We start from the raw sequence: 18,741 nt of genomic DNA, 5'->3' as shown, positions 1-18,741 counted from the left end.
GAGAGCTCTGCATTGTGCTGTACGGAAATCTGATATCAAAGGCTTCAGTCGTAGACTTGGCGTTATCATGGCGACACACTTGGGCATCTGCTGCTGTCACTATGGTGACCGTGTCCTTTTCAGAAGGCAGTTAATCAGTCCGTAACATTATTGCACGAGTCCAGACCTCAAACAGAGCAGCGTCAGGGTTCATACAGAAACACTCAAGTTTAAACCCAGAAATTAAACATTTTTTCCTTCCAATTTTAATCAACTGTATCACTGGAACGTGTCAATTCCCATGTTAATGTTAAAGGCATTTTCATCACATATTCATCACATACGCAAGGGTCGAGGCCTCTGCCCTCTGTTTTAGAAAAGTATCAGAGGTCGAGACAGAAACTGCAGCTGAAGCTCCCAAACTCTGAAACAAACAAGTTGCCTCTTTATCTCATAGTGTTTTCATTTTTATTATGTTTTTGTACTCTTGTCTTTTAAACTGATGTGTTTCTTATGTTTAGTTTTCTGGCTTCGGTAATTTTTGGTCATACGGCACTTTGGTCAACTGTTGTTTTCTAAATGTGCTCGAGAAATAGGTACAAATGAATGAGAACATTTTCATGAAAATGGGTCTTTCGGTGGCAAAAGTTCCAAAAAAGGTAACAAAATAAGTCTTAGAGTTTCTAAATAGTTTTCAAGAAATGTACTGATGACTATACAGTTTATATTTACAAGGAACTTGTAAAGGAACCTGGGGAGAGCATTGAATTTTGGTTGTAATTTGAATGAAAACGGAGACAGTGTTCAATTGGTACTCTTGAAATGAATCAGTTTCAAATTAGAATGGCACTCAGCAGGGCGTATTCCTCCGCCAAGGCCAAACAGTCTCCAGACAAAAAAACATCTGATTCCTTTATTTGAAATCCGAGCATTGTTCCTTGAGAAATCATTGAAAATGTTGAAAAGTGCCCTATCTTGGAGAGTTAGAGAAAAAATAGTAGAAATTCCTGGATCCTTCTTTTTATCCAGATCCCCACAAAAGAAAAAAATCGATGTCCAAGGTCAATTTTGGTAGTGGACCCATCCTCCATCCAAGTTTGGTGGAAATCTGTTCAGTAGTTTTTGATTAATCCTTCCAACAAACCAACTAACAAACTAATTAACTGACATGCATGGAAACATAACCTGCTTGGCAGAGGAAATACTTGAAAGCTCACCTGGAGACTCCTGCCATTAGTGTACAGCAGGGAAAAGCTGATGAACATAGAAAAATGTAGAAAAAAAAAATGTCCACACGCAAGCACAGCAGGTTTCTAATGATAAATTACTTGGGTTTAAGTCAGTCAGATTTTCTAGCAATTAGGCTCAGATTTCAGCTTCATTATAAACTCATCAAAACTAAAGTCACTCAAATAATCATATGATTTAATTTGTACCAAATTATACAGCTCTTTTAAACGTGGAAGAAAAACCAGGACATGTAAAATGTAGCATCATCAAACACATGTATGTCATTGAATGTAGTTCACTTTTGTTTTTGTTGTTGTTGTATGTTATATTATATCTAACTGGATAGACATCCTTGTTTATCCATCCTTAATCAACACCCCTCTGCTGCTGTTATGCTACTCTCCTCTTACATATCTGAGATTTCCCGACTGTACTCGGATGACAGCTCTCCAGGTCAGTGATGATCTTGAGGCTAACCTGGGGTGAGGAGGACTGACTCCCTTCCCCCTCCTCCCCCTCTGCTCAGCTGTCTCACGATGTGCTGCTGCTTGTCACTGAGGAGAAGTGGAACAGTGTTACCAGTGACGGGGCAATCCCTGCTACACAGCACACACACATAAACACATACACACTCGTGGACACACTCTAGTGGATTTTGAGTGATCAATATATCTTATTTTTCTGTGAATAATTCGGCTTTGACTGTTTTAAATCACTGTTATATTTTTTTTTGCTTTACAGCAAATTGAAGGTTTATTGCTGTTTGTCAGTTCCTCTGAGATCTTTACTTGTTCCATCAATAGATGTGCACTTTAGGCTCAAATCAAATGTGATTACAGACATTAAAATGTATTTCATCATGGTCTTACATGTGAGGGAACAGGTAAAGATAAATTATATCACTTGAGTGTAATCTGACTGAATGAGGATTCAGCATGTACACTATTTTCACAAAGTAAACAAACAGCCGATCCTCTGCTTTGCTGCATCTCAAGTGTTCACTTCAAAATGCTGAGAAGACACAAGTGTGTGCCGGACACTTACTACCGCACACACGCACAGAGGTCTCTGGTTCTGCTGACAATGGGTTAAGATGACAGAGGGTTATGAGTGACTCTGACACACTGCAGACCCCCTCCCTGCTGTACCCCTGAGAGCAACACAGGCGTCTTTGTACTCGCTCCACCATCAGTGACTATCCATCACAGACTAACCTGACAGCCCACCGCAGCCCTGCGCCAAGCCTCCACTCTGCACTCCGCCTCGACCCCAAACGGGAGCCCACAGCCAAGAGCTGGACCACAATGCACTGCCCGCAGTGCTGCCAGACCACTGCGTCCCAGCGCTGACCCCCCTGACTGTATCAAGAAGTCATTTCATTTTACATGGAGGGGGATAGATTCACCAACCTCTGACAGACAAACGATTTATAGTCATCTATATTTCTTGTCTTAGTGTGACTGTTGACTTATTAAAACCTTAAAATGAGGAAACATAAGTTAGGAATACAAGAATAGATAAAAATAGTTAATATAGGAACAGGACAGTTAATTGATAAATATGACTTTTTCTGTCAAATAGCCCACCACATTAAGGACTCTTACTAGGCACCTGGAGCAGACAGCATGCTTTACATTTGTCTTGCTTGCCAGCGCTTTGTGTGTGCTTGACATCTATTTTAGCTCCCTCATATCTGCCTTTAATAAAGCACTAATTAAGAATCCCATTAAGATCACTCTCTAAAAGCAATTTCTCTGCAAAGCTGTAATAGAAGAAAAATCACAAGTGTAATTAATTTTAATGATTACAGCTCTGTTCCATTTAGTGCCGGTAAACTACCCCCAGGATAAACAATACAGTGACCCAGAAACTGACACAATTACATACACAACAACATGCTTATCGTGTTGTGGTGTAAAAAAAAAGTTACTCGTCACGTGGGGCAGATATCAGTCCACAACTGTGAAAAGGCAATATTACTCAGCAAAATGAAAGTGTTTTTATTGCAGAGAAGTGATGAAAAAAAACTGAGCAATGCACTAAAACGTACGCCATGAAATTGCAACTAGGAAGTAGTACTGTGGTTAAGGAGGTGTTTACTCAGAATAAACAAAAAATACATTAACAACATTTGTTACTAAATCTATGTTTTTCTCTGTTAGATTATAAATTATGTTGCTTTAATCAAAAACTACCCACCCATTAGGTATACAAATAAAATGTTTTACCTAGGCCTAGGCTAGTGTAACAAGAGTTTAGGGAAACTACAGCTGTATATTAAATTCACCCATACCTACAAAAGCTTTAGCTAGGTAACTGGCCAGAGAGGCTCAGTGTGTCAGAAAAGAACCACCATAAAACTAAGCACTGTGCTGTAACCTACACCATGAATTGCAAGTAGTAAGGGGGAAGTAGCCTACTGGTTTACAAGCTGCCTCAGATGTCTGCTCAGACTAATCAAATAATAACATTACTACATGTTGCTGTTTTTCACTGTGACATTTAAAATTACATTGCTTTAACCAAAAAAACTGTATTAGCATTAGCTTGCCAACTAAAACGTTTTTGCTAACGTTAAGAAGATGCTATTGAACGTCAGATGATTTACCAATGAGAGCAATCGCTGTTTACAGAAAAGGTATGTGTAAAACCAATATAAACCAATATTAATGATAAAAGACACGCAGGGATAACACATCTCACACTATGCTTGTCATTCAAGGCCACTTCTCTACTGACAGAAGTGTGTGTTTTGGCGGTTTGTCCGCGCTGGCGGAAACCAGTCCGAATTAGCCGGTGAGCTATGAGGTGAATCATGTCCTGGAAGGATTAACACCTGGTGGCTAGGCTAACACTACGACTGAGTGGAAGAGGTCAGGACAACGAAGGCCATGCCTCTGCGTGGTCGTCTCATTATTGTCCCATGATTTCTGTGAGTAACGCGAGCAAGTGTCAACTCGGTTCTCGGCTTCCTGTACTATGCTCTGTCCATTCCTGCACAGGCCTGTCTGAGTTCAGTTTAACTCAGAAGGTCACTTGCATCACACTGCGCAATCATCTTAGAGGGAGAGTCAGAAGATATTAATGTGGTAACATAAAACCAAGACCCAGCAATGGCAAGAGCTTTTGTGTCCCCTCAGCTGTAACACATTTAGTATCGATCAAGCTGATAACTCTGAACCTTCAGTCACAACATCAAGTGTTTATCTGTTACCTAGTGTTGAGTAAACAACAATCTCTGGCCTCATTTCCTTTGCATCGCAAACTCAGAGTCAAACAACATCTTGTCATTGTATATCATTGGCTTCTAGTAGAAGTGACAGCTGTTTCCAGACTGTCCCTGCCGCCCGCCCGTCCCCCTCCTCCACCCCCATGGCAGGGGACTTCATGTATGGTGTCATGGAGGGAGACGCGAGTCTGGGATTAGCTCATTAAGACGGGCATCTTTGATCCCAGGTTATCTCTCCCATTTCCACGGCAACTTGATCATATCCTGGCCTCTTAAGACACACATGAGCGCAGACCCACACAAGGGCACGTAAACACACACACATAAACGGGCCTTAATGCCCTAGAGAGCAGAGCCCAACAGAGATGTGAAGTGTAGATGTGCAGCAACAGCTAAACGTCGTGTCAGGTTTCTGGGGGCTCGTGCTAAATTTAACCCTGTGATCCTGCAGCAGGCAGAGGGGTTTAAATGCCAGCCTACAGTTGCTCCACACCAGTTGTTCCACACACGTCTTCCCCTCATCACAAACCCAGGCAAGGCAGCCACACACACCTACACTCGGACACACACGCTCAAGGCGCAGGACCGAAGAAGTCAACATACAGTTAGAGCAGTTTCCAGGGGAAGCAGGAATCTTCGTCCCCTTTCAGACCACAGCGCTGTCCAGTATGGAGCTTTTTGAGACCAACCCTTACTTCTTCCCCGACCAGCGCTTCTACGAGGGGGGTGACAGCTACTTCCCCTCTCGGCTGCCTGGGGCGTATGACCAGGGCGCCTACCAGGATAGGAACTCCATGATGGGCTTGTGCGGGAGTCTGTCTGGGGGTGTTGGAGTTGGGGTGGCAGGAACAGAGGAGAAAGCTTCTCCATCCAGCCTGTCACCTCACTCCGAGCCCCACTGCCCGGGCCAGTGCCTGCCCTGGGCCTGTAAGCTGTGCAAAAGGAAGACGGTTACCATGGACCGTCGAAGGGCAGCCACGATGAGGGAGAAGAGGCGCCTGAAGAAGGTGAACGAGGCCTTCGATGCTCTGAAGAGGAGCACCCTGATGAACCCAAACCAGAGGCTGCCCAAGGTGGAGATCTTGCGGAGTGCCATCCAGTACATTGAGAGGCTGCAGGCCCTGGTGTCTTCCCTCAACCAGCAGGACACTGAGACGGGACAACAGGGACTGCACTACCGACCAAGCGCGACCCAACCCAGAGTGAGTAGGACAGAGGAGGGATAAGTAGAAGTAGGAGATCACATTGAACACTGAGCCAAAAGGCAAACAGAAAGAACACCCAGGGAAAAGGATGTCATTTTGGAGAGAGGATGAATATGTAAGGACAACGGTGAAATGTGAAGTAGAGAAAGAGGGACACTTAATAGCCAAAAAATCAGAGAAATGGTCAAAGTAAAACCGGTCTGGACAAACTGAAGCTTTGAGAGTCTTGATTTGATAAGAATTGGCAAAGTTTTGAGGTTTCAGTTGGGGAAGATGGTGTATCCAGTTATCTACTGGGCATAGAACACAATGTCATTATCTTCCAGTCATTCAAAAAAGGTTTTTAAGATCAGAAGTATTATAGTTTTAAGATGTTATGAACGTTTTTGGCTATTTGAATGTTCAAAGAGACGACAATAACAAACTGACCTAAACTGAGCTTTTCTGATGGAAAGTGTTGTTTCTTGTGTGTAGACAGTATTCATTCAGCACATGTATTTGTCACAGGACGCAGTGATAGGATAGGGGTGTGAGTGTGTGTGCCGTGCTCCTGTGTGGGGCAGGGTGTGCCGTGGCATAACACGCATTGACTGACAGCAACTTCTGTGTGTGCATCTCCGTGGTCACAGGTGTCGTCGTCCAGCGAGCCCAGTTCAGGCAGCACCTGCTGCAGCAGCCCCGAGTGGAGCAGCACTCCCGAGCAGTGCACGCAGAGCTACAGCAGCGAGGGTGAGTGCACTTCACACAGACGGCAGTCTCATTAGACGGCACAGACAGATCAGTGCACCCTCGCTCAAATGCTCAATGTGTGGGTCTGGGTTTACTTGCAGATCTCCTGAGTGCTACCGACTCTCCAGAGCAGGGGAACATGCGCGCCCTGACCTCCATCGTGAACAGCATCTCCGCAGCAGATGGAGCTGTGGCCTTTCCAATGGACATTCCTAAGTAGAGCCTCCAAACAGCGGACCCACAGAACCACTGACGAAAAGCCACACGAAAATTGGCGAAGCTGGCCAACAAGGCGTCCTAAATTCTAATATATTTTTTCAGCTCTACTGATCTGAGTGTCTTATGCTAAAATTAAAAACAAAACAAAACAGTGATTTATTGGAATTGTAACTATGCTGATAAATGGGTCTACTAGTGAAACTGAATTCCTCCTGTTCCCAACGAGGCTGTATTCCCTTTATTCCTGCCTTATCCCGCGGTCCAGATCTGTGCGTCAGAGCTACAGGAGCTTAGTCTACCTAGAGATTCAAGGACTTTGCTGCATGACCCCAACACCTAGTTTCTAAAGTGGATCCCTGTCTCTGGTTTTCTCTTTACTTAATTTAAGTTTTCCTCTTTTCGAAACCTTTCCCTGACCTTCTTTTCATTCTTTTTGTGTGTGTTTTGTAATGCTTAAAAAAAAAAACATAAGTTTATTTGTGGGGCCAATATGTACCATGGCAGTTTTGACCAAGATCTGCTTAATTTAAACTGGTTATGAATGCTAGTGATGTAAATACGTTCCCTTTTTCTACAGAGTGGATTTGCCATTTTATTTTTTATTTTTTTGCTAACTTATTTTTGACTTTTATAACTAAGATTGTTGTGTATTTGTAGATGTTTCCGAAAAAAAGTGATATTTTCCGTCCAATTCTTGCAATAAAGACCATTTTCAATACATTGTGTGTCATCGGTGAGATACTTGAAAAGTAACACAACATCCAAATCTTTAAAAAACAGCTTTACTTATGTCTATATAGTGTCATAAATACAGTTCACTTTTTTTAAATAGCCAAATAATAAAATCTTGATTTGTCAGCATTGTTTCACACCTGGAATAAAGACACAGTACTCATAGCTGCCACATAGCACATTACACCTTTAGACACCTTGGAAAAACTGTTAAATAATAAAAAATAAAAGATTGTACACCCATCCAGCACTTCACTGGTTCATTTGCTGTGTTCTCATTGGATGAGGAGTTGGTCAGCCAAGAGTACTGACTGCTCACTGGCACGTCTACATGGCAACTTAAACGGGAGGTGACGGAGCGGGATCGGACGAGTTCCGCCGTCACTCTGAGCAGTTTTCTGGTTTATCATTGGCTGATGTTGAGCAGCAGTTTACAGTTTGATTTGAGAGAAAAAAAAAGTCAGGAATCGACAGAGAGGAGCTACGGTGTTCACACTACCCATCCACAGAGAAACGTCATGGTCACATGGCTGGGGTCGGCCTTTCACACAAAACCTCTCAGCGGGCAGACTCATTCGTTCGCTCGCTCGCTCGCTCACTCATACAAACACAAACACACACGCACACATACACACTCTTCATATTAAAGGATAATTCTCTAGTCTAGGCTACATAGTGTCATACTGAAGGCGAGAGAGGCAAAAAGAGGAGAGGTAACAGCTACATAGTGTCAAAAGAGGAGGAGGAGGAAGAGGAGGGAAAAGGAAAAGAACAGGAGAAGAGGCAAAGAGAGAAGTTTGAAATTGGACCCATGAACCTGTGAAGAGTCCTTGTAGAAACACATCCCCTCTTTAGTGAGACCCTCCCACTAACAATTCACACACTTACAGCATACGGCAAAAGACACACAAAGGTCCGACACAGAGAGAAAGAGAAAGAAAGAGAGAGAGAGAGAGAGAGAGAACAGTCACTATCGAATACAGGGCATTGGGTTTCATACAGCAATGATATCATATTATTTTCCATATATATTTCCAATATATATATATTTATATAATATATTTCTATAAAAAACATAAGTCATCCATTTTATGTACAGAGACGATAAATGAGTAATACCTTGCATAACCGGTAGAGGGGCAATGTGCAGTGGGGTCTGCCATTTATACAAGTATTCATCATTCCAAAATCCAAATCAACCACCTGTCACCATGCCCTCAGAACGTTTTTACACTAACCAACTTCTGGAGTTGCCTACGATGCAGTGACACAGGAAGATTGGTTTGGACTTGGCCACGTTGAGAGATTAGAACCAGGACAAGAACCCACAGCTGAGACCAGGGGAGCAGGAGCACAACACCACAACAACAAGGCTACTGGGAGCACTGGGGTAAACCGGGAGAGACAGGGATGAGTCTCCTTTACAGCAGCGAGCGCAGCCAATGAGCACTCTCAGAGTTCAAAGGTCAGAAATGGCCTCTGTATTGCACGTGTCCGAAGGAGAGGTGAGAGGTGAAGGGTGGGAGGTGAGGCTGGGCGACGAAAGGGGTGGAGACACCTCCCCCCTCCCGCGGTGGCACCCAGGACTCCCTCTCCAGATTTGGCATATCACTCTCAAAAGGCCGCAAGCATGTGTCCATATAGGTAATGAGAATGCACTGGAAGAGAGAGAAAGTCAGAGAGGAAGGACGAGAGAGACTGAGTCTGTGTCTGCTGCTTGGTTTTACTGTGACATTTTCAATACAAGCAGATGTCTAAATGAGATGACATGAAATTCGACTGAAGATTTAAAAACACATCACAAATACAGTTTCATTTCCTACTAAGGCTTAATAATTCCCACAGCTGGGCGCAGTATTTCATAGCAAACCTTACTCAAACACACTCAGCATTTCTTTATTATGTATGATTATTTTGTAAGTTTTAGCCTCATGTGTCTTTTTTGGATTATCACTTCCTGTCTTTGTCTTTTTCCTGTTCACCTGTGTTTCATGCATACCAGGAAATGCTGTTGAAAGCACAAGTACATCTTTGGCCTTGTATAACAGTGTCTTACTTTGCTTGTCCTTGTGTTATCTGCTATGCTGCCTGTGTTCCAGGTTTGTACTTAAGTTTGGTTTTTGTATTTCTCTTTCATTTCTGGATACGTCCCAGCCTGTTTTTGTCTGTTTTGTTGCCTGCCTGTGATTTTAGACTTCAGCTTGATGCTATTCAAGCTTGCCTTTAGTTTTTTTTACCCATCTATCTCTGGCGCTTGCATATGGGTCCTCTTTTGCAAATCCCACAAGCTTTTCCTGTTGTGGATTCACACACATCTTGCACTCTAGTGAGCAAGGTATATGGGATCGACAATAAAATCATATAAAATGCCCGGGCTGATCACAATGAGATCCAATGAAATGTCTCATGTGGTTTAAGTAGTTTTCGGACACCAATGAATCTCTGATTAACTATATCAAACGTTGGATACACAGACTTGGTAGCTGCATCAATTTATCATTGGTTTTGGTCTTTTCATCCTTGACAGTAACAAAAACATAAAGTAGCGCCAGACTTCTCCTTTGAAGCTGCATAAACAGGTTAAAACATAACATTGATCTGTTATGGACTCATGACACTGTGACAAAGCAATGACAAGACACTGGCGTTCATCTGGAGTCACGTTTGTATCTGGCCAAAAAATTATCCGTAAAGCAGGGAGAAACTGCAAGTTATGTGATAATCCTCTGTTGGTTTGTCACTTGGAGCAACATTTTTAAAATGGTTTTCAAGTTAAAAGGCTCAGATCAGCCAGACACACATATATCTGTACATTAGCCTGCTACTGTAACGTTAGTGCCACATTCCTACCTCATGCCACACAGCTGGACAATGCTGGTTAAAAGCGCACTGACCTGCGAGTTCAGCAGTACCAAGTAGTGGTTTGTTAGCTTACCTGTTAGCATTAGCGCTCCTGTTAGTAAGCAGAGAGAAGTTAGCATGAATAGGTCCGCACGGCCGAGGGGTCGAGTCTCGGGGGCGCCGGGGGAGGAGCTTGAGATGGTTTTGAGCACAGCGTGGACAGAAAGGACACAGCATGCAGTTAGTCCGTCAGGACAAGCAGAAAGAAGCCAAATAGAAAACACAGAGAAGAATACACAAGTCGTAGTAGTGGAGTTTGGTTAGTATTGTAACGCACCTTCAGGCTGGAGCTGTTTCTTGGGCATCAAGTTCACAGAGGGGGGCATGGACATGGAGGGCATGCGGAAGCCAGCAGGCAGCGTTTCCATGGAGCCCGCCATCATGCCCAGCCCCGCCCCTCCCTCGCGTGCCCGAAACCTCTTACGCCACGATGGAGAGCGTCGAAAAGTCTTGTCATCCCCACTCTAAAGAGACAGAGAGGAAAGTGAGGTCAGTCAATTTCTCTACCCTTTTTTTTCCCGACACTACTGTATTTGATCATAGCAGCAGCGTGAGAGGTCACCTCCTCTAGTCGGCGGTCAGTCCCCAGGGCCAACAGGTTGTTGAATTCCCTCTCCAGAACCTGCCGTGCCTGAAAAACAGCACACGCAACCTCTGTCAGCACGACACGGAGTAAAAAAGCTGAGGTTTAACCGAGCAGAAATGAACAGGAGCTGATGGCAAAATGTCAAAGAAAGCTCTGGAAATACTTGTAAAATAAAACTAAAGAAATCCTCTAGTAGACTGGAGTAACCTTCATGTTCTTTTGTTCACCCGTTAATGTGAAACTGTGGGCGAGTACTGTGGCCAGGAAATCCTTTCAAGTGAATTCTGAGTGAGCACAACAGAGGCCTTTTGATTTGAGAACAACTGATACAGAATCTGAAGCAGGACTAAATGTTGGCACCACGTAGCCGACAGGAGGGGTAAATGCTGACTGCACACAAACCACTGCGTCAACTAAAAGTAAATCACCCAATCTCATAAAAACCTCAACAACTGTGACTGTTGGAAGATAGACTGGTTGCAGAAAGGCCACAAGCTTACAGAACTGGGAAAGAAAAGTGTTGAATAAAAACAAACTAAAACAAATATTCTTGGTACAACCTTCAGATTTTCTAGGCCCTGGGATCACACGACTTGATATCTTTCTCCCACTCAGGTCAGCTCAATCAAAGCGTCCTGAGTGTGAAAAGTTGCAGTTTTCCTCTTTAACCACCTGTGTGTTCTGCATAGGGATCTGCAGGATGAGCGCCAGACTGCTGTAGTCGAAGGTCTCATCCAGAGAGATGAGTGCGCCGTGGACGCCACTCTCCAACAAGTTGCCACTGTACTCCCTCAGACCAATGGACAGGACCCAGTGGATCACCTGCTCGTTGGTCCACACCAGCACGTCTTTAAAGTAAGAGGAGAGTGGCTCAGAGTCACAACAATGTCATACAGAGTGTCAGCACATCATTACCAGCAAACCAGAGCAACTTGATTTCCAGTAAGGGAGCTAGAAAGAGAAGGAAAAAGAGAGTGAGATAAAGAGATAATGTGCATGTCCATATAGTGTCAGCTCACTGGCACACTCCCTTTGTTCATTTAAAGCACAGCTGTCACACAGCTTTCCAAGTTGGAACAGGCGGCGTGTGTGTGTGTGTGTGTGTGTGTGTGTGTGTGTGTGTGTGTGTGTGTGTGTGTGTGTAAACAGGGCACGATTGTGATTTGACATGACAGCTGAGTCAAGTTCATGTGCAGAACTCAAGGTCAAAAGGGCGAGAGGGCTGGCTGGATCTAAGAGTGTGTGTGTGTGTGTGTGTGTGTGTGTGTGTGTGTGTGTGTGTGTGTGTGTGTGTCTACTCTTGGTATGTGGGGCTTTGGATCATAAGACTGCAGGCCCGCTTCAGTTGGCTTTTTGACGGTCTCGGGTGCAGCTGTTTTCGATGCTCAGGCCAAATTGACAATATCAGGTGCAACCACTAGGTGGTACTCTGGCCTGATGAGACTGTGGATGTGTGTTTTCCCGTGAACAAGTGTTGGAACATGTTCGTGTGTGTGTGTCACTGTGTGCGTTTCAGGGTGAGTGTAAAGTGTACCTTTCATGTCGTGTTGGCTGTCCTCTCTCCGGCGCTCCAGGTCTTTCCTGTCATAATTGAGTCTCTTCAAGCACATAATCCCATACTGCAGACTAGCCCTGGTACACACACACACAAACATGACAGAACAAACAAGCTCACACACACACACACACACACACACACACACACACACACACACACACACCCACACCCACACACACACACAAGCACACACACACACACACACCCACACCCACACAGAAGCACATATGCCTATCATTAGCCTCGTCATCTCCGTTGCTTATGTTTCCAGTGATCAAACAGCAGATAAGCTAATCACTCTTACTACAGACCTATGGAAGCTGTCCACCATCTTGAGGTGGCTCCTCAGGTCCTTCTTGGTCAGGTGGTCCAGCATGCGTGCGTCCACTAGACACTCCATGAAGTAGGAGCGGTACTGAGGCAGACCGAGGCTGGGCAGCCACTCGTTCCCTATCCACTCATGATTCATGTCACCATATGCCAGAGTCTACAGGGAGAGGAGGACATAATGTTACTAATCTGTTGCAAGAGGAGAAGAGAGAGACTGTGTTCAGGATTATGTTCTGCACATATATGTGTGGACGCTGGACTGTTGTTGGTGAATAAAACAATTTGCTTTGGTCCCAAAAGCTGCTGAAGTCGTAAAACAAATGGAAATGGTGTCATTTTGTGTAACTAAATTAATACAATTATCATAAAATGTATGAAAGTATGTTACTAATGACATTAAAAATGGCAGCATTCTATTTAGATTATTGGTCCAGGGCCCTGGTATTCTGCAGGCCAGCTCACTGTCATTACTTACTGGGAAACTTAAATGGAACTGAGCCATAATTAATTTCATAAGGTTACACCTGTGTTTTCCACATTAAGACAAGTCAAAATATGTGTTGTGACAACTAAAAAAAAAAATGTACCTTGGGTATTCTGTAAGTAATTTAACATGAATCAGTACAGCTGTGCAGGATGGTAGAATTTTGAGCACCTCATAACTTTAGAGGCTTTGCTCAAACATGCAGGTGTATCTAGACATTCTCTCTGATTGGACCTCTTCACAGATTGATGTCGGCAAGGTCACCAAGCTCCATGTCATTTTCAATGATGACATTTACGGGCGTGCTCGTAAATAGTTACTCTGAGCACCGAAGCATACTCTGGCACAAACTGGACCGTTCGTAAATTCAGAGCCCTGTTGGGATGTAGTGTTTGATTACTCAGAGCACCACACTCGCTACTAAAATGGCAGTTCTAACTAAATGTAAAAACTGTGGACTGATGAGTAAATTAACCTGAATAATTCAACACACGTGAACAGAGAGGAATGAGCTGTTTGTGTGTGTGACGTTAGCTCTTAGCTAGCAAGCAGCCTGCGATTCTAAAATGTGTTTTTAATGGTGTATTGTTACAATAATATGAGTCAGCTCAACTACAAGCTCAATCACAAGAGGTGCAACATTTTGTATTATAGTAAATATTAACAGGAACATGTATATTTTATCCATTTTCACTTCAGTTCTCCCGTTAATTCAGGCCACACCCTTATTTTAGAGCAGAACATCAGACTGGATTGAGGAACGCACCGTCAGCTATGCCACAATACAATGTAATAATAACATCAACATCAGCTGAATTCAAACTCCAAACAGGTAGACTATGAAAACAGCTGCGTAGGTGGACCATGGTGATGTAGCCGCGTAACACAGATAAACACGCAAATTGCTAAAATATTTGATGGTTGCATAGTTTTATATATATGATAAAGGGTCCGTTCACAAACACCACAAGAGGACATACTTTTCTAGCCACACTTGATGCTACCTAGCTTAACAGATCTCTTTAAAATTGTGAATTTGTTTGACATTGATTTTGTTTTGTTTTGTCTCTTGGGTAATAATGTATGAATCCTGAGGAAAAAAAATCTGGGGTATAAAATACTGTTTGTCTGATGCTATACTTAATACTTTACAGATTATGAATTGGCCGCCCTCTTTTAGTCAAATACAAGTATATGTGCATGTGTGAACAGCACACATGTGAAGAGGGTGGGCACAGTTTCAGAGTGTGTGCAGACAGATGTTAGCAGATCAGTGACCTCACCTGGGCCCAGCTGCCCTCCTCATTGTCCTGAGTGGCAGCATGGTACAGAAAATATCCAAGGTTAGAGAGACAGATGATAAACAAAGGACAAACATTCCTCACTTAGCTTTTACTCTGCAGTTAACCTTCAATCACATCAGCTAACTGTCGACACAGACCACATGACCACAGGTTATCACAGTTACACCGCCCACACACAAATACCAGCACGAGTACAAAAAATGCATAAATGCGTGTGTGATGTCGTGGGTATTTAAAGGGGTCTTCCGGGAGAGGACATATGTGTGTCGTGGTGGGGACAGTGTGAGTGTGAGAGAGTGTTTGGTGGGTGGGGGGGGGTTAGGCTGGGAGGGGAGCACCCAGATGGTACTGACCGCTTTGGTGGAGGAAGCCAGGTTCTCCATCTCTTCATGAGTCACCCACACATTTCCGGAGGACTGCTCAGAGGACAAAAACACACCCAAACACAAACACAAACACACACACACACACACACACACAAGCGTACATTTTCACACATACACACCCCGTCACGCATGCGCACACACACACACACACACACACACACACACACACACACACACACACACACACACACACACACACACACAGACAAACATTGTGTTGAGTGATGCCTAGGGGGGGAAGTGTATTTCAGGCAGGTAGCTTGTTGCTATATCTGGCACTATTTGTGAGTCGTTTTCCCTCAGAACCTCATGCAATTTATGGCAGCAGAGAACGACAAGTCAGTCGAAAGTCATAAACCAAGCCTCTGGCGTGAAGAGCAAAATAAAAGAAAAGTGAGGAGTCATCGCCCCAGGGTGCAGAGTTAGGGTTAAGCCCAAAAGTGGAGGAGGTTTTTGAGTGTTTTGTGCATCGAATGTGTTCATATCCACAATACCGAATCAATTCTTTGCAAGTTCATGTGCCCAATTATTTATCTGTGTGTGTATGTTTACATGCATGAAGAAACGGTTGTGTGCGTGATCATGTGGCGGTGTGTTTGCTGTACCGTTCTGGAGGTGAGTGGTGCTGACGGGCTGGTGAGGGAGACCATCTCCTGGATGGCAAGGCGGAGTTTGAGTCGGTGCAGAGGGTTGCTGATGCCAATCTCCCGCTGGATCTCTGTGTCCGACAGAGCTGACATGATGGCTCCACTCTTCACGTTGGCACGGCAGGCCGCCACATACCACGCCGGCATACCCACCCACAGCTGGTGAGAGTCATCAAGATATTCAACATCTGCTCCAGTGTGACTGGATAGAAGGGTGCAGGGAGTGCAGTAATAATGTGTCTAGTGTTTGATATCACTGTATTACGTTTTGTATTACATCTAGTAGAAGCCTGACGTAAAGACAAAGAGAGGTTTTGTGAGAATTTATGGCTGGCAGACATAAAAGTAGATTAGGGGAGTACCTCTAGCCAGGAGACAACAGTAGGGCCGTCCCACTGGGCAAATGCCAGACCTCTTTTCCTGGCGTCTTCCAGAAGCTCGTGCCTAACAAGGGATTTAAAAATTATCAAAGAAAGACAGAAGGAAGCGAGAGTTACCCGAGAAATGTCTTTTGTGAATTCATTAAAGTAAAAAGGACAGGAGAAGACACACAAAGTCAGAGTAAGAAAAGGAAGCATTTACTTTTTCTTCATCCTGCGGTCTCTCTCCGCCTGCGTGCCCAGTTTTCCCAGAGTCATAGAGTCACCGATGCCCATCTCAAAGTCTGAAATACAGCAAAATAGTGTTGATTTATACCTCTGTGTATCACACTGTCTGCCTCAGTGTTGGTGCAGGGTATTTAGATTAGGCAGAGGACCTGTAAGGGCTGGTAGAGTCTGTCCATCTCTGCCTACAGTCGGTTCCATTCGACCCCCCTTCTCCTTCTTCCCAAACAATCGGCCAATAGAAGACTTGATGCCTTTCTTCGGCTTGCTGCAAACAGAGCAAACTGTGTTACACCGAAAGATGATATATGATTCTCTACTATTAATAAGCAATGAAAGGAATTGCTTTTGTGTGTATCCTAATCCTATTCCAGCAACAACAGTCTTCAACATATTAAGGATCTGTCAAAAGCTGATCTCGGAAGGTCGAAATGGAGTCTGTACTGGTGTTGATTTATCTTACTGTGCTACCTCTGTGGTGTGTGTGTATGTGTGTGTGTGTGTGTGTGTGTGTGTGTGTGTGTGTGTCTGTGTTTACCCTCGTCCATCCTCTAGACTGCCTGTGAACTGGGCAAAATTGGTTTCCAGGCGTAAACTGCGGGGAGATGAGGGGGGAGATGTCTCACACTTGATTGTAGCTTTGTCCACTTCCACTGGAGACTAGAGACACAAAAGCATCTCAGTTCAGACACGAAAGCCACAGAAAAAGTTGTGCAATTTGAGTCATGCTCGCAAACTTACTGCTACTTTCCTGCGGTGTTTCCTCAAGTCGCTCGGCTATGTGACGAAAAAAACAACACACAGTTACTCATGCAGCTTTTTGCAACGGACATACTGCTGTTTTTGTGACAATGTGTGGTCCCTGACCAGAGTCATGATGCCTAGATGGTGGCTGGCATTGCGTGAGTGGTGTTTTGGCGTGGAGTGGCCACTAGTGGGAGGGGAGGAGGATGATGCCAGGGACTGGGCGGTGGCGGAAGTGGGCAGGGCGCGGGGTCGGAGCGTCACATTGAGTCCATCCATGCTGCCGCTGTTCACGCGGGACTCGATCTCGTCTGAGCGGAGGTCTGCCGACTCTCTCTCCACCTGGATCATCCTGCACAAACATGCACACATACATAATTATCTCTGAACACTGAACAAATCATACATCCATTTCAGTCCATGATAAAAGTCTTTGTATGGAGAAATGTCATAATATAAGCACTTAGTTTGATTTCTATTGTACAGAAATTATTTCTATTACTTCGAGGGAGTCTGGTTCCTCGGCAGCATAATCAGCATCTATTTTGCATCTCCTCACCAGGAGCATATTCTGAGGTGTCACAGGAGGACCTTGTTTACTGTAAACTGCAATAAACAGTGTTGTCTTCCAGCTGGAAACAAAACTGAAGAGTGAGGAGTCTTATCTGCATGTTATCATCTCCATATCTAATGCCACTATCAGCTCTGGTGCATCCTGTCTGGCCACAGGCCTTCATCCACTGCATTAAGCGAGCAACAGCAGCACCCTCATCTGCTGTATTATCCTCAAAATGTCCCTTTTCTTGTAATTATTCATTGCATTATCTTTAATACTTTGTTCTCCTCTTATCTGTGTCCTGTTTCTTGCTGCCGCATTGACCCATTTTCCCCGTGGGGATCATGAAACTGTCATGAGCTGTAGTCTAATGTGCGTGTGATTTGGCACCTTATCTCCTCGTTGATAGCGTCAAGCTGCTCCTGCAGCATGAGAGCGAGAGTCTGAGCGTCTGATTGGCCGCTTGGGGAGAGCAAGGCTGAGCTAACGTCATCATCCAGGTCCGACTCTGCCTCGATGTCGCTGCCCAGGAGGTGGCTGACGCTGCCACGCAGAGATGGGTAGTCCTGTTCGAAAACGGCACACACCTGTACACAAGAAACACACACATGAGCTTTAACATATACATTTACAGAGACATGTCAGCCTAAAATAATAAATGCATATTTTCCTTTTTTTCTGGGGTACTATTTGTCCCTGTTTTGTTTTTAAGGTTTTTTGTAGATATTGGCCACTGAAATGTCTGCTTTCTCTTGAGTATAATGGAACTAGTTGGCACCTGTTGTGCTAACAGTGCCAAAAAATACACTTAAACAACTCAACAGCAATGTCTTTTTTTCCAGAAATCGCGGCCCAGTTACCTAAGATAATTCAAATATAAATGTAGGGGCTATTTTCTGTCCATATCGCCGTGCATAAGGAAGCGTGCAATTACTCATGGATGAGAGGCTAGCTAACAGGGCTAACTAAGCTAGCTAGCTGAGGATGTTGCCATTAGTGTTGACATCCACCCAGTCACAGCACTAACATCTCCTCCATGAGCAGATGCACGATTCCTTCTCCGCGTGATACAGAGAAGTTTGGTAGAGAGAAAATAGTTCCTGCATGAAACTGCTTACCACAATGTCTGTGGATTATCTTAAATAACCCGGGTATGATATCTTGAAAGAGACATTTCTGTTGAGTGTTCCAAATTGATTTTTTGGCACTTTGAGCACCAAGGCAAGTTCCATTTAGTTCCATTATATTCAAGAGAAGGAGCCATCTCCCTGCCTAATATCTCTAAAACTAGGCAACTCGAACAAAAATAATCTACAT

The 18,741-nt window shown here is 44.1% G+C and overlaps 2 protein-coding genes across 7 annotated transcripts in view; one reads left to right on the top strand and one right to left on the bottom strand.

Moving 5' to 3' along the window:
• The first annotated feature begins 4,023 nt into the window (after window positions 1-4,023).
• On the top strand, window positions 4,024-7,290 carry myog (myogenin). The gene is made up of 3 exons (XM_037102328.1): window positions 4,024-5,640; window positions 6,273-6,372; window positions 6,474-7,290. Exons 1-3 carry the CDS (start codon window positions 5,107-5,109, stop codon window positions 6,590-6,592), a joined length of 753 nt encoding a protein of 250 aa, XP_036958223.1. The 5' UTR covers window positions 4,024-5,106; the 3' UTR covers window positions 6,593-7,290.
• Window positions 7,291-7,361: 71 nt separating this feature from the next.
• Window positions 7,362-18,741, bottom strand: part of ppfia4 (PTPRF interacting protein alpha 4) — a 59,422-nt gene continuing 48,042 nt past the window's right edge. For 2 of the 6 annotated variants that reach the window (XM_037102323.1, XM_037102326.1), the window contains 17 exons: window positions 17,815-18,011; window positions 16,992-17,220; window positions 16,866-16,901; window positions 16,663-16,784; window positions 16,277-16,392; window positions 16,102-16,183; window positions 15,882-15,963; window positions 15,478-15,678; window positions 14,840-14,902; window positions 14,466-14,492; window positions 12,680-12,855; window positions 12,345-12,442; window positions 11,483-11,658; window positions 10,787-10,855; window positions 10,502-10,688; window positions 10,259-10,356; window positions 7,362-8,981 (listed from right to left, as the gene is read on the bottom strand). In XM_037102323.1, coding sequence (XP_036958218.1) covers window positions 10,298-10,356; window positions 10,502-10,688; window positions 10,787-10,855; window positions 11,483-11,658; window positions 12,345-12,442; window positions 12,680-12,855; window positions 14,466-14,492; window positions 14,840-14,902; window positions 15,478-15,678; window positions 15,882-15,963; window positions 16,102-16,183; window positions 16,277-16,392; window positions 16,663-16,784; window positions 16,866-16,901; window positions 16,992-17,220; window positions 17,815-18,011 — 1,920 coding nt within the window. In that variant the 3' untranslated portion in view covers window positions 7,362-8,981; window positions 10,259-10,297. The remainder of the gene's footprint in view (window positions 8,982-10,258; window positions 10,357-10,501; window positions 10,689-10,786; window positions 10,856-11,482; window positions 11,659-12,344; window positions 12,443-12,679; window positions 12,856-14,465; window positions 14,493-14,839; window positions 14,903-15,477; window positions 15,679-15,881; window positions 15,964-16,101; window positions 16,184-16,276; window positions 16,393-16,662; window positions 16,785-16,865; window positions 16,902-16,991; window positions 17,221-17,814; window positions 18,012-18,741) is intronic. The other 4 variants (XR_005075756.1, XM_037102324.1, XM_037102325.1 and 1 more) reach the window with 4 other exon arrangements.

The sequence above is a fragment of the Acanthopagrus latus genome, chromosome 6, assembly GCF_904848185.1.
Source record: "Acanthopagrus latus isolate v.2019 chromosome 6, fAcaLat1.1, whole genome shotgun sequence".
Classification (NCBI taxonomy): domain Eukaryota; kingdom Metazoa; phylum Chordata; class Actinopteri; order Spariformes; family Sparidae; genus Acanthopagrus; species Acanthopagrus latus.
The sequence above is the reverse complement of the archived record's forward strand: the minus strand, read 5'-3'. Positions and strand labels throughout refer to the sequence as shown.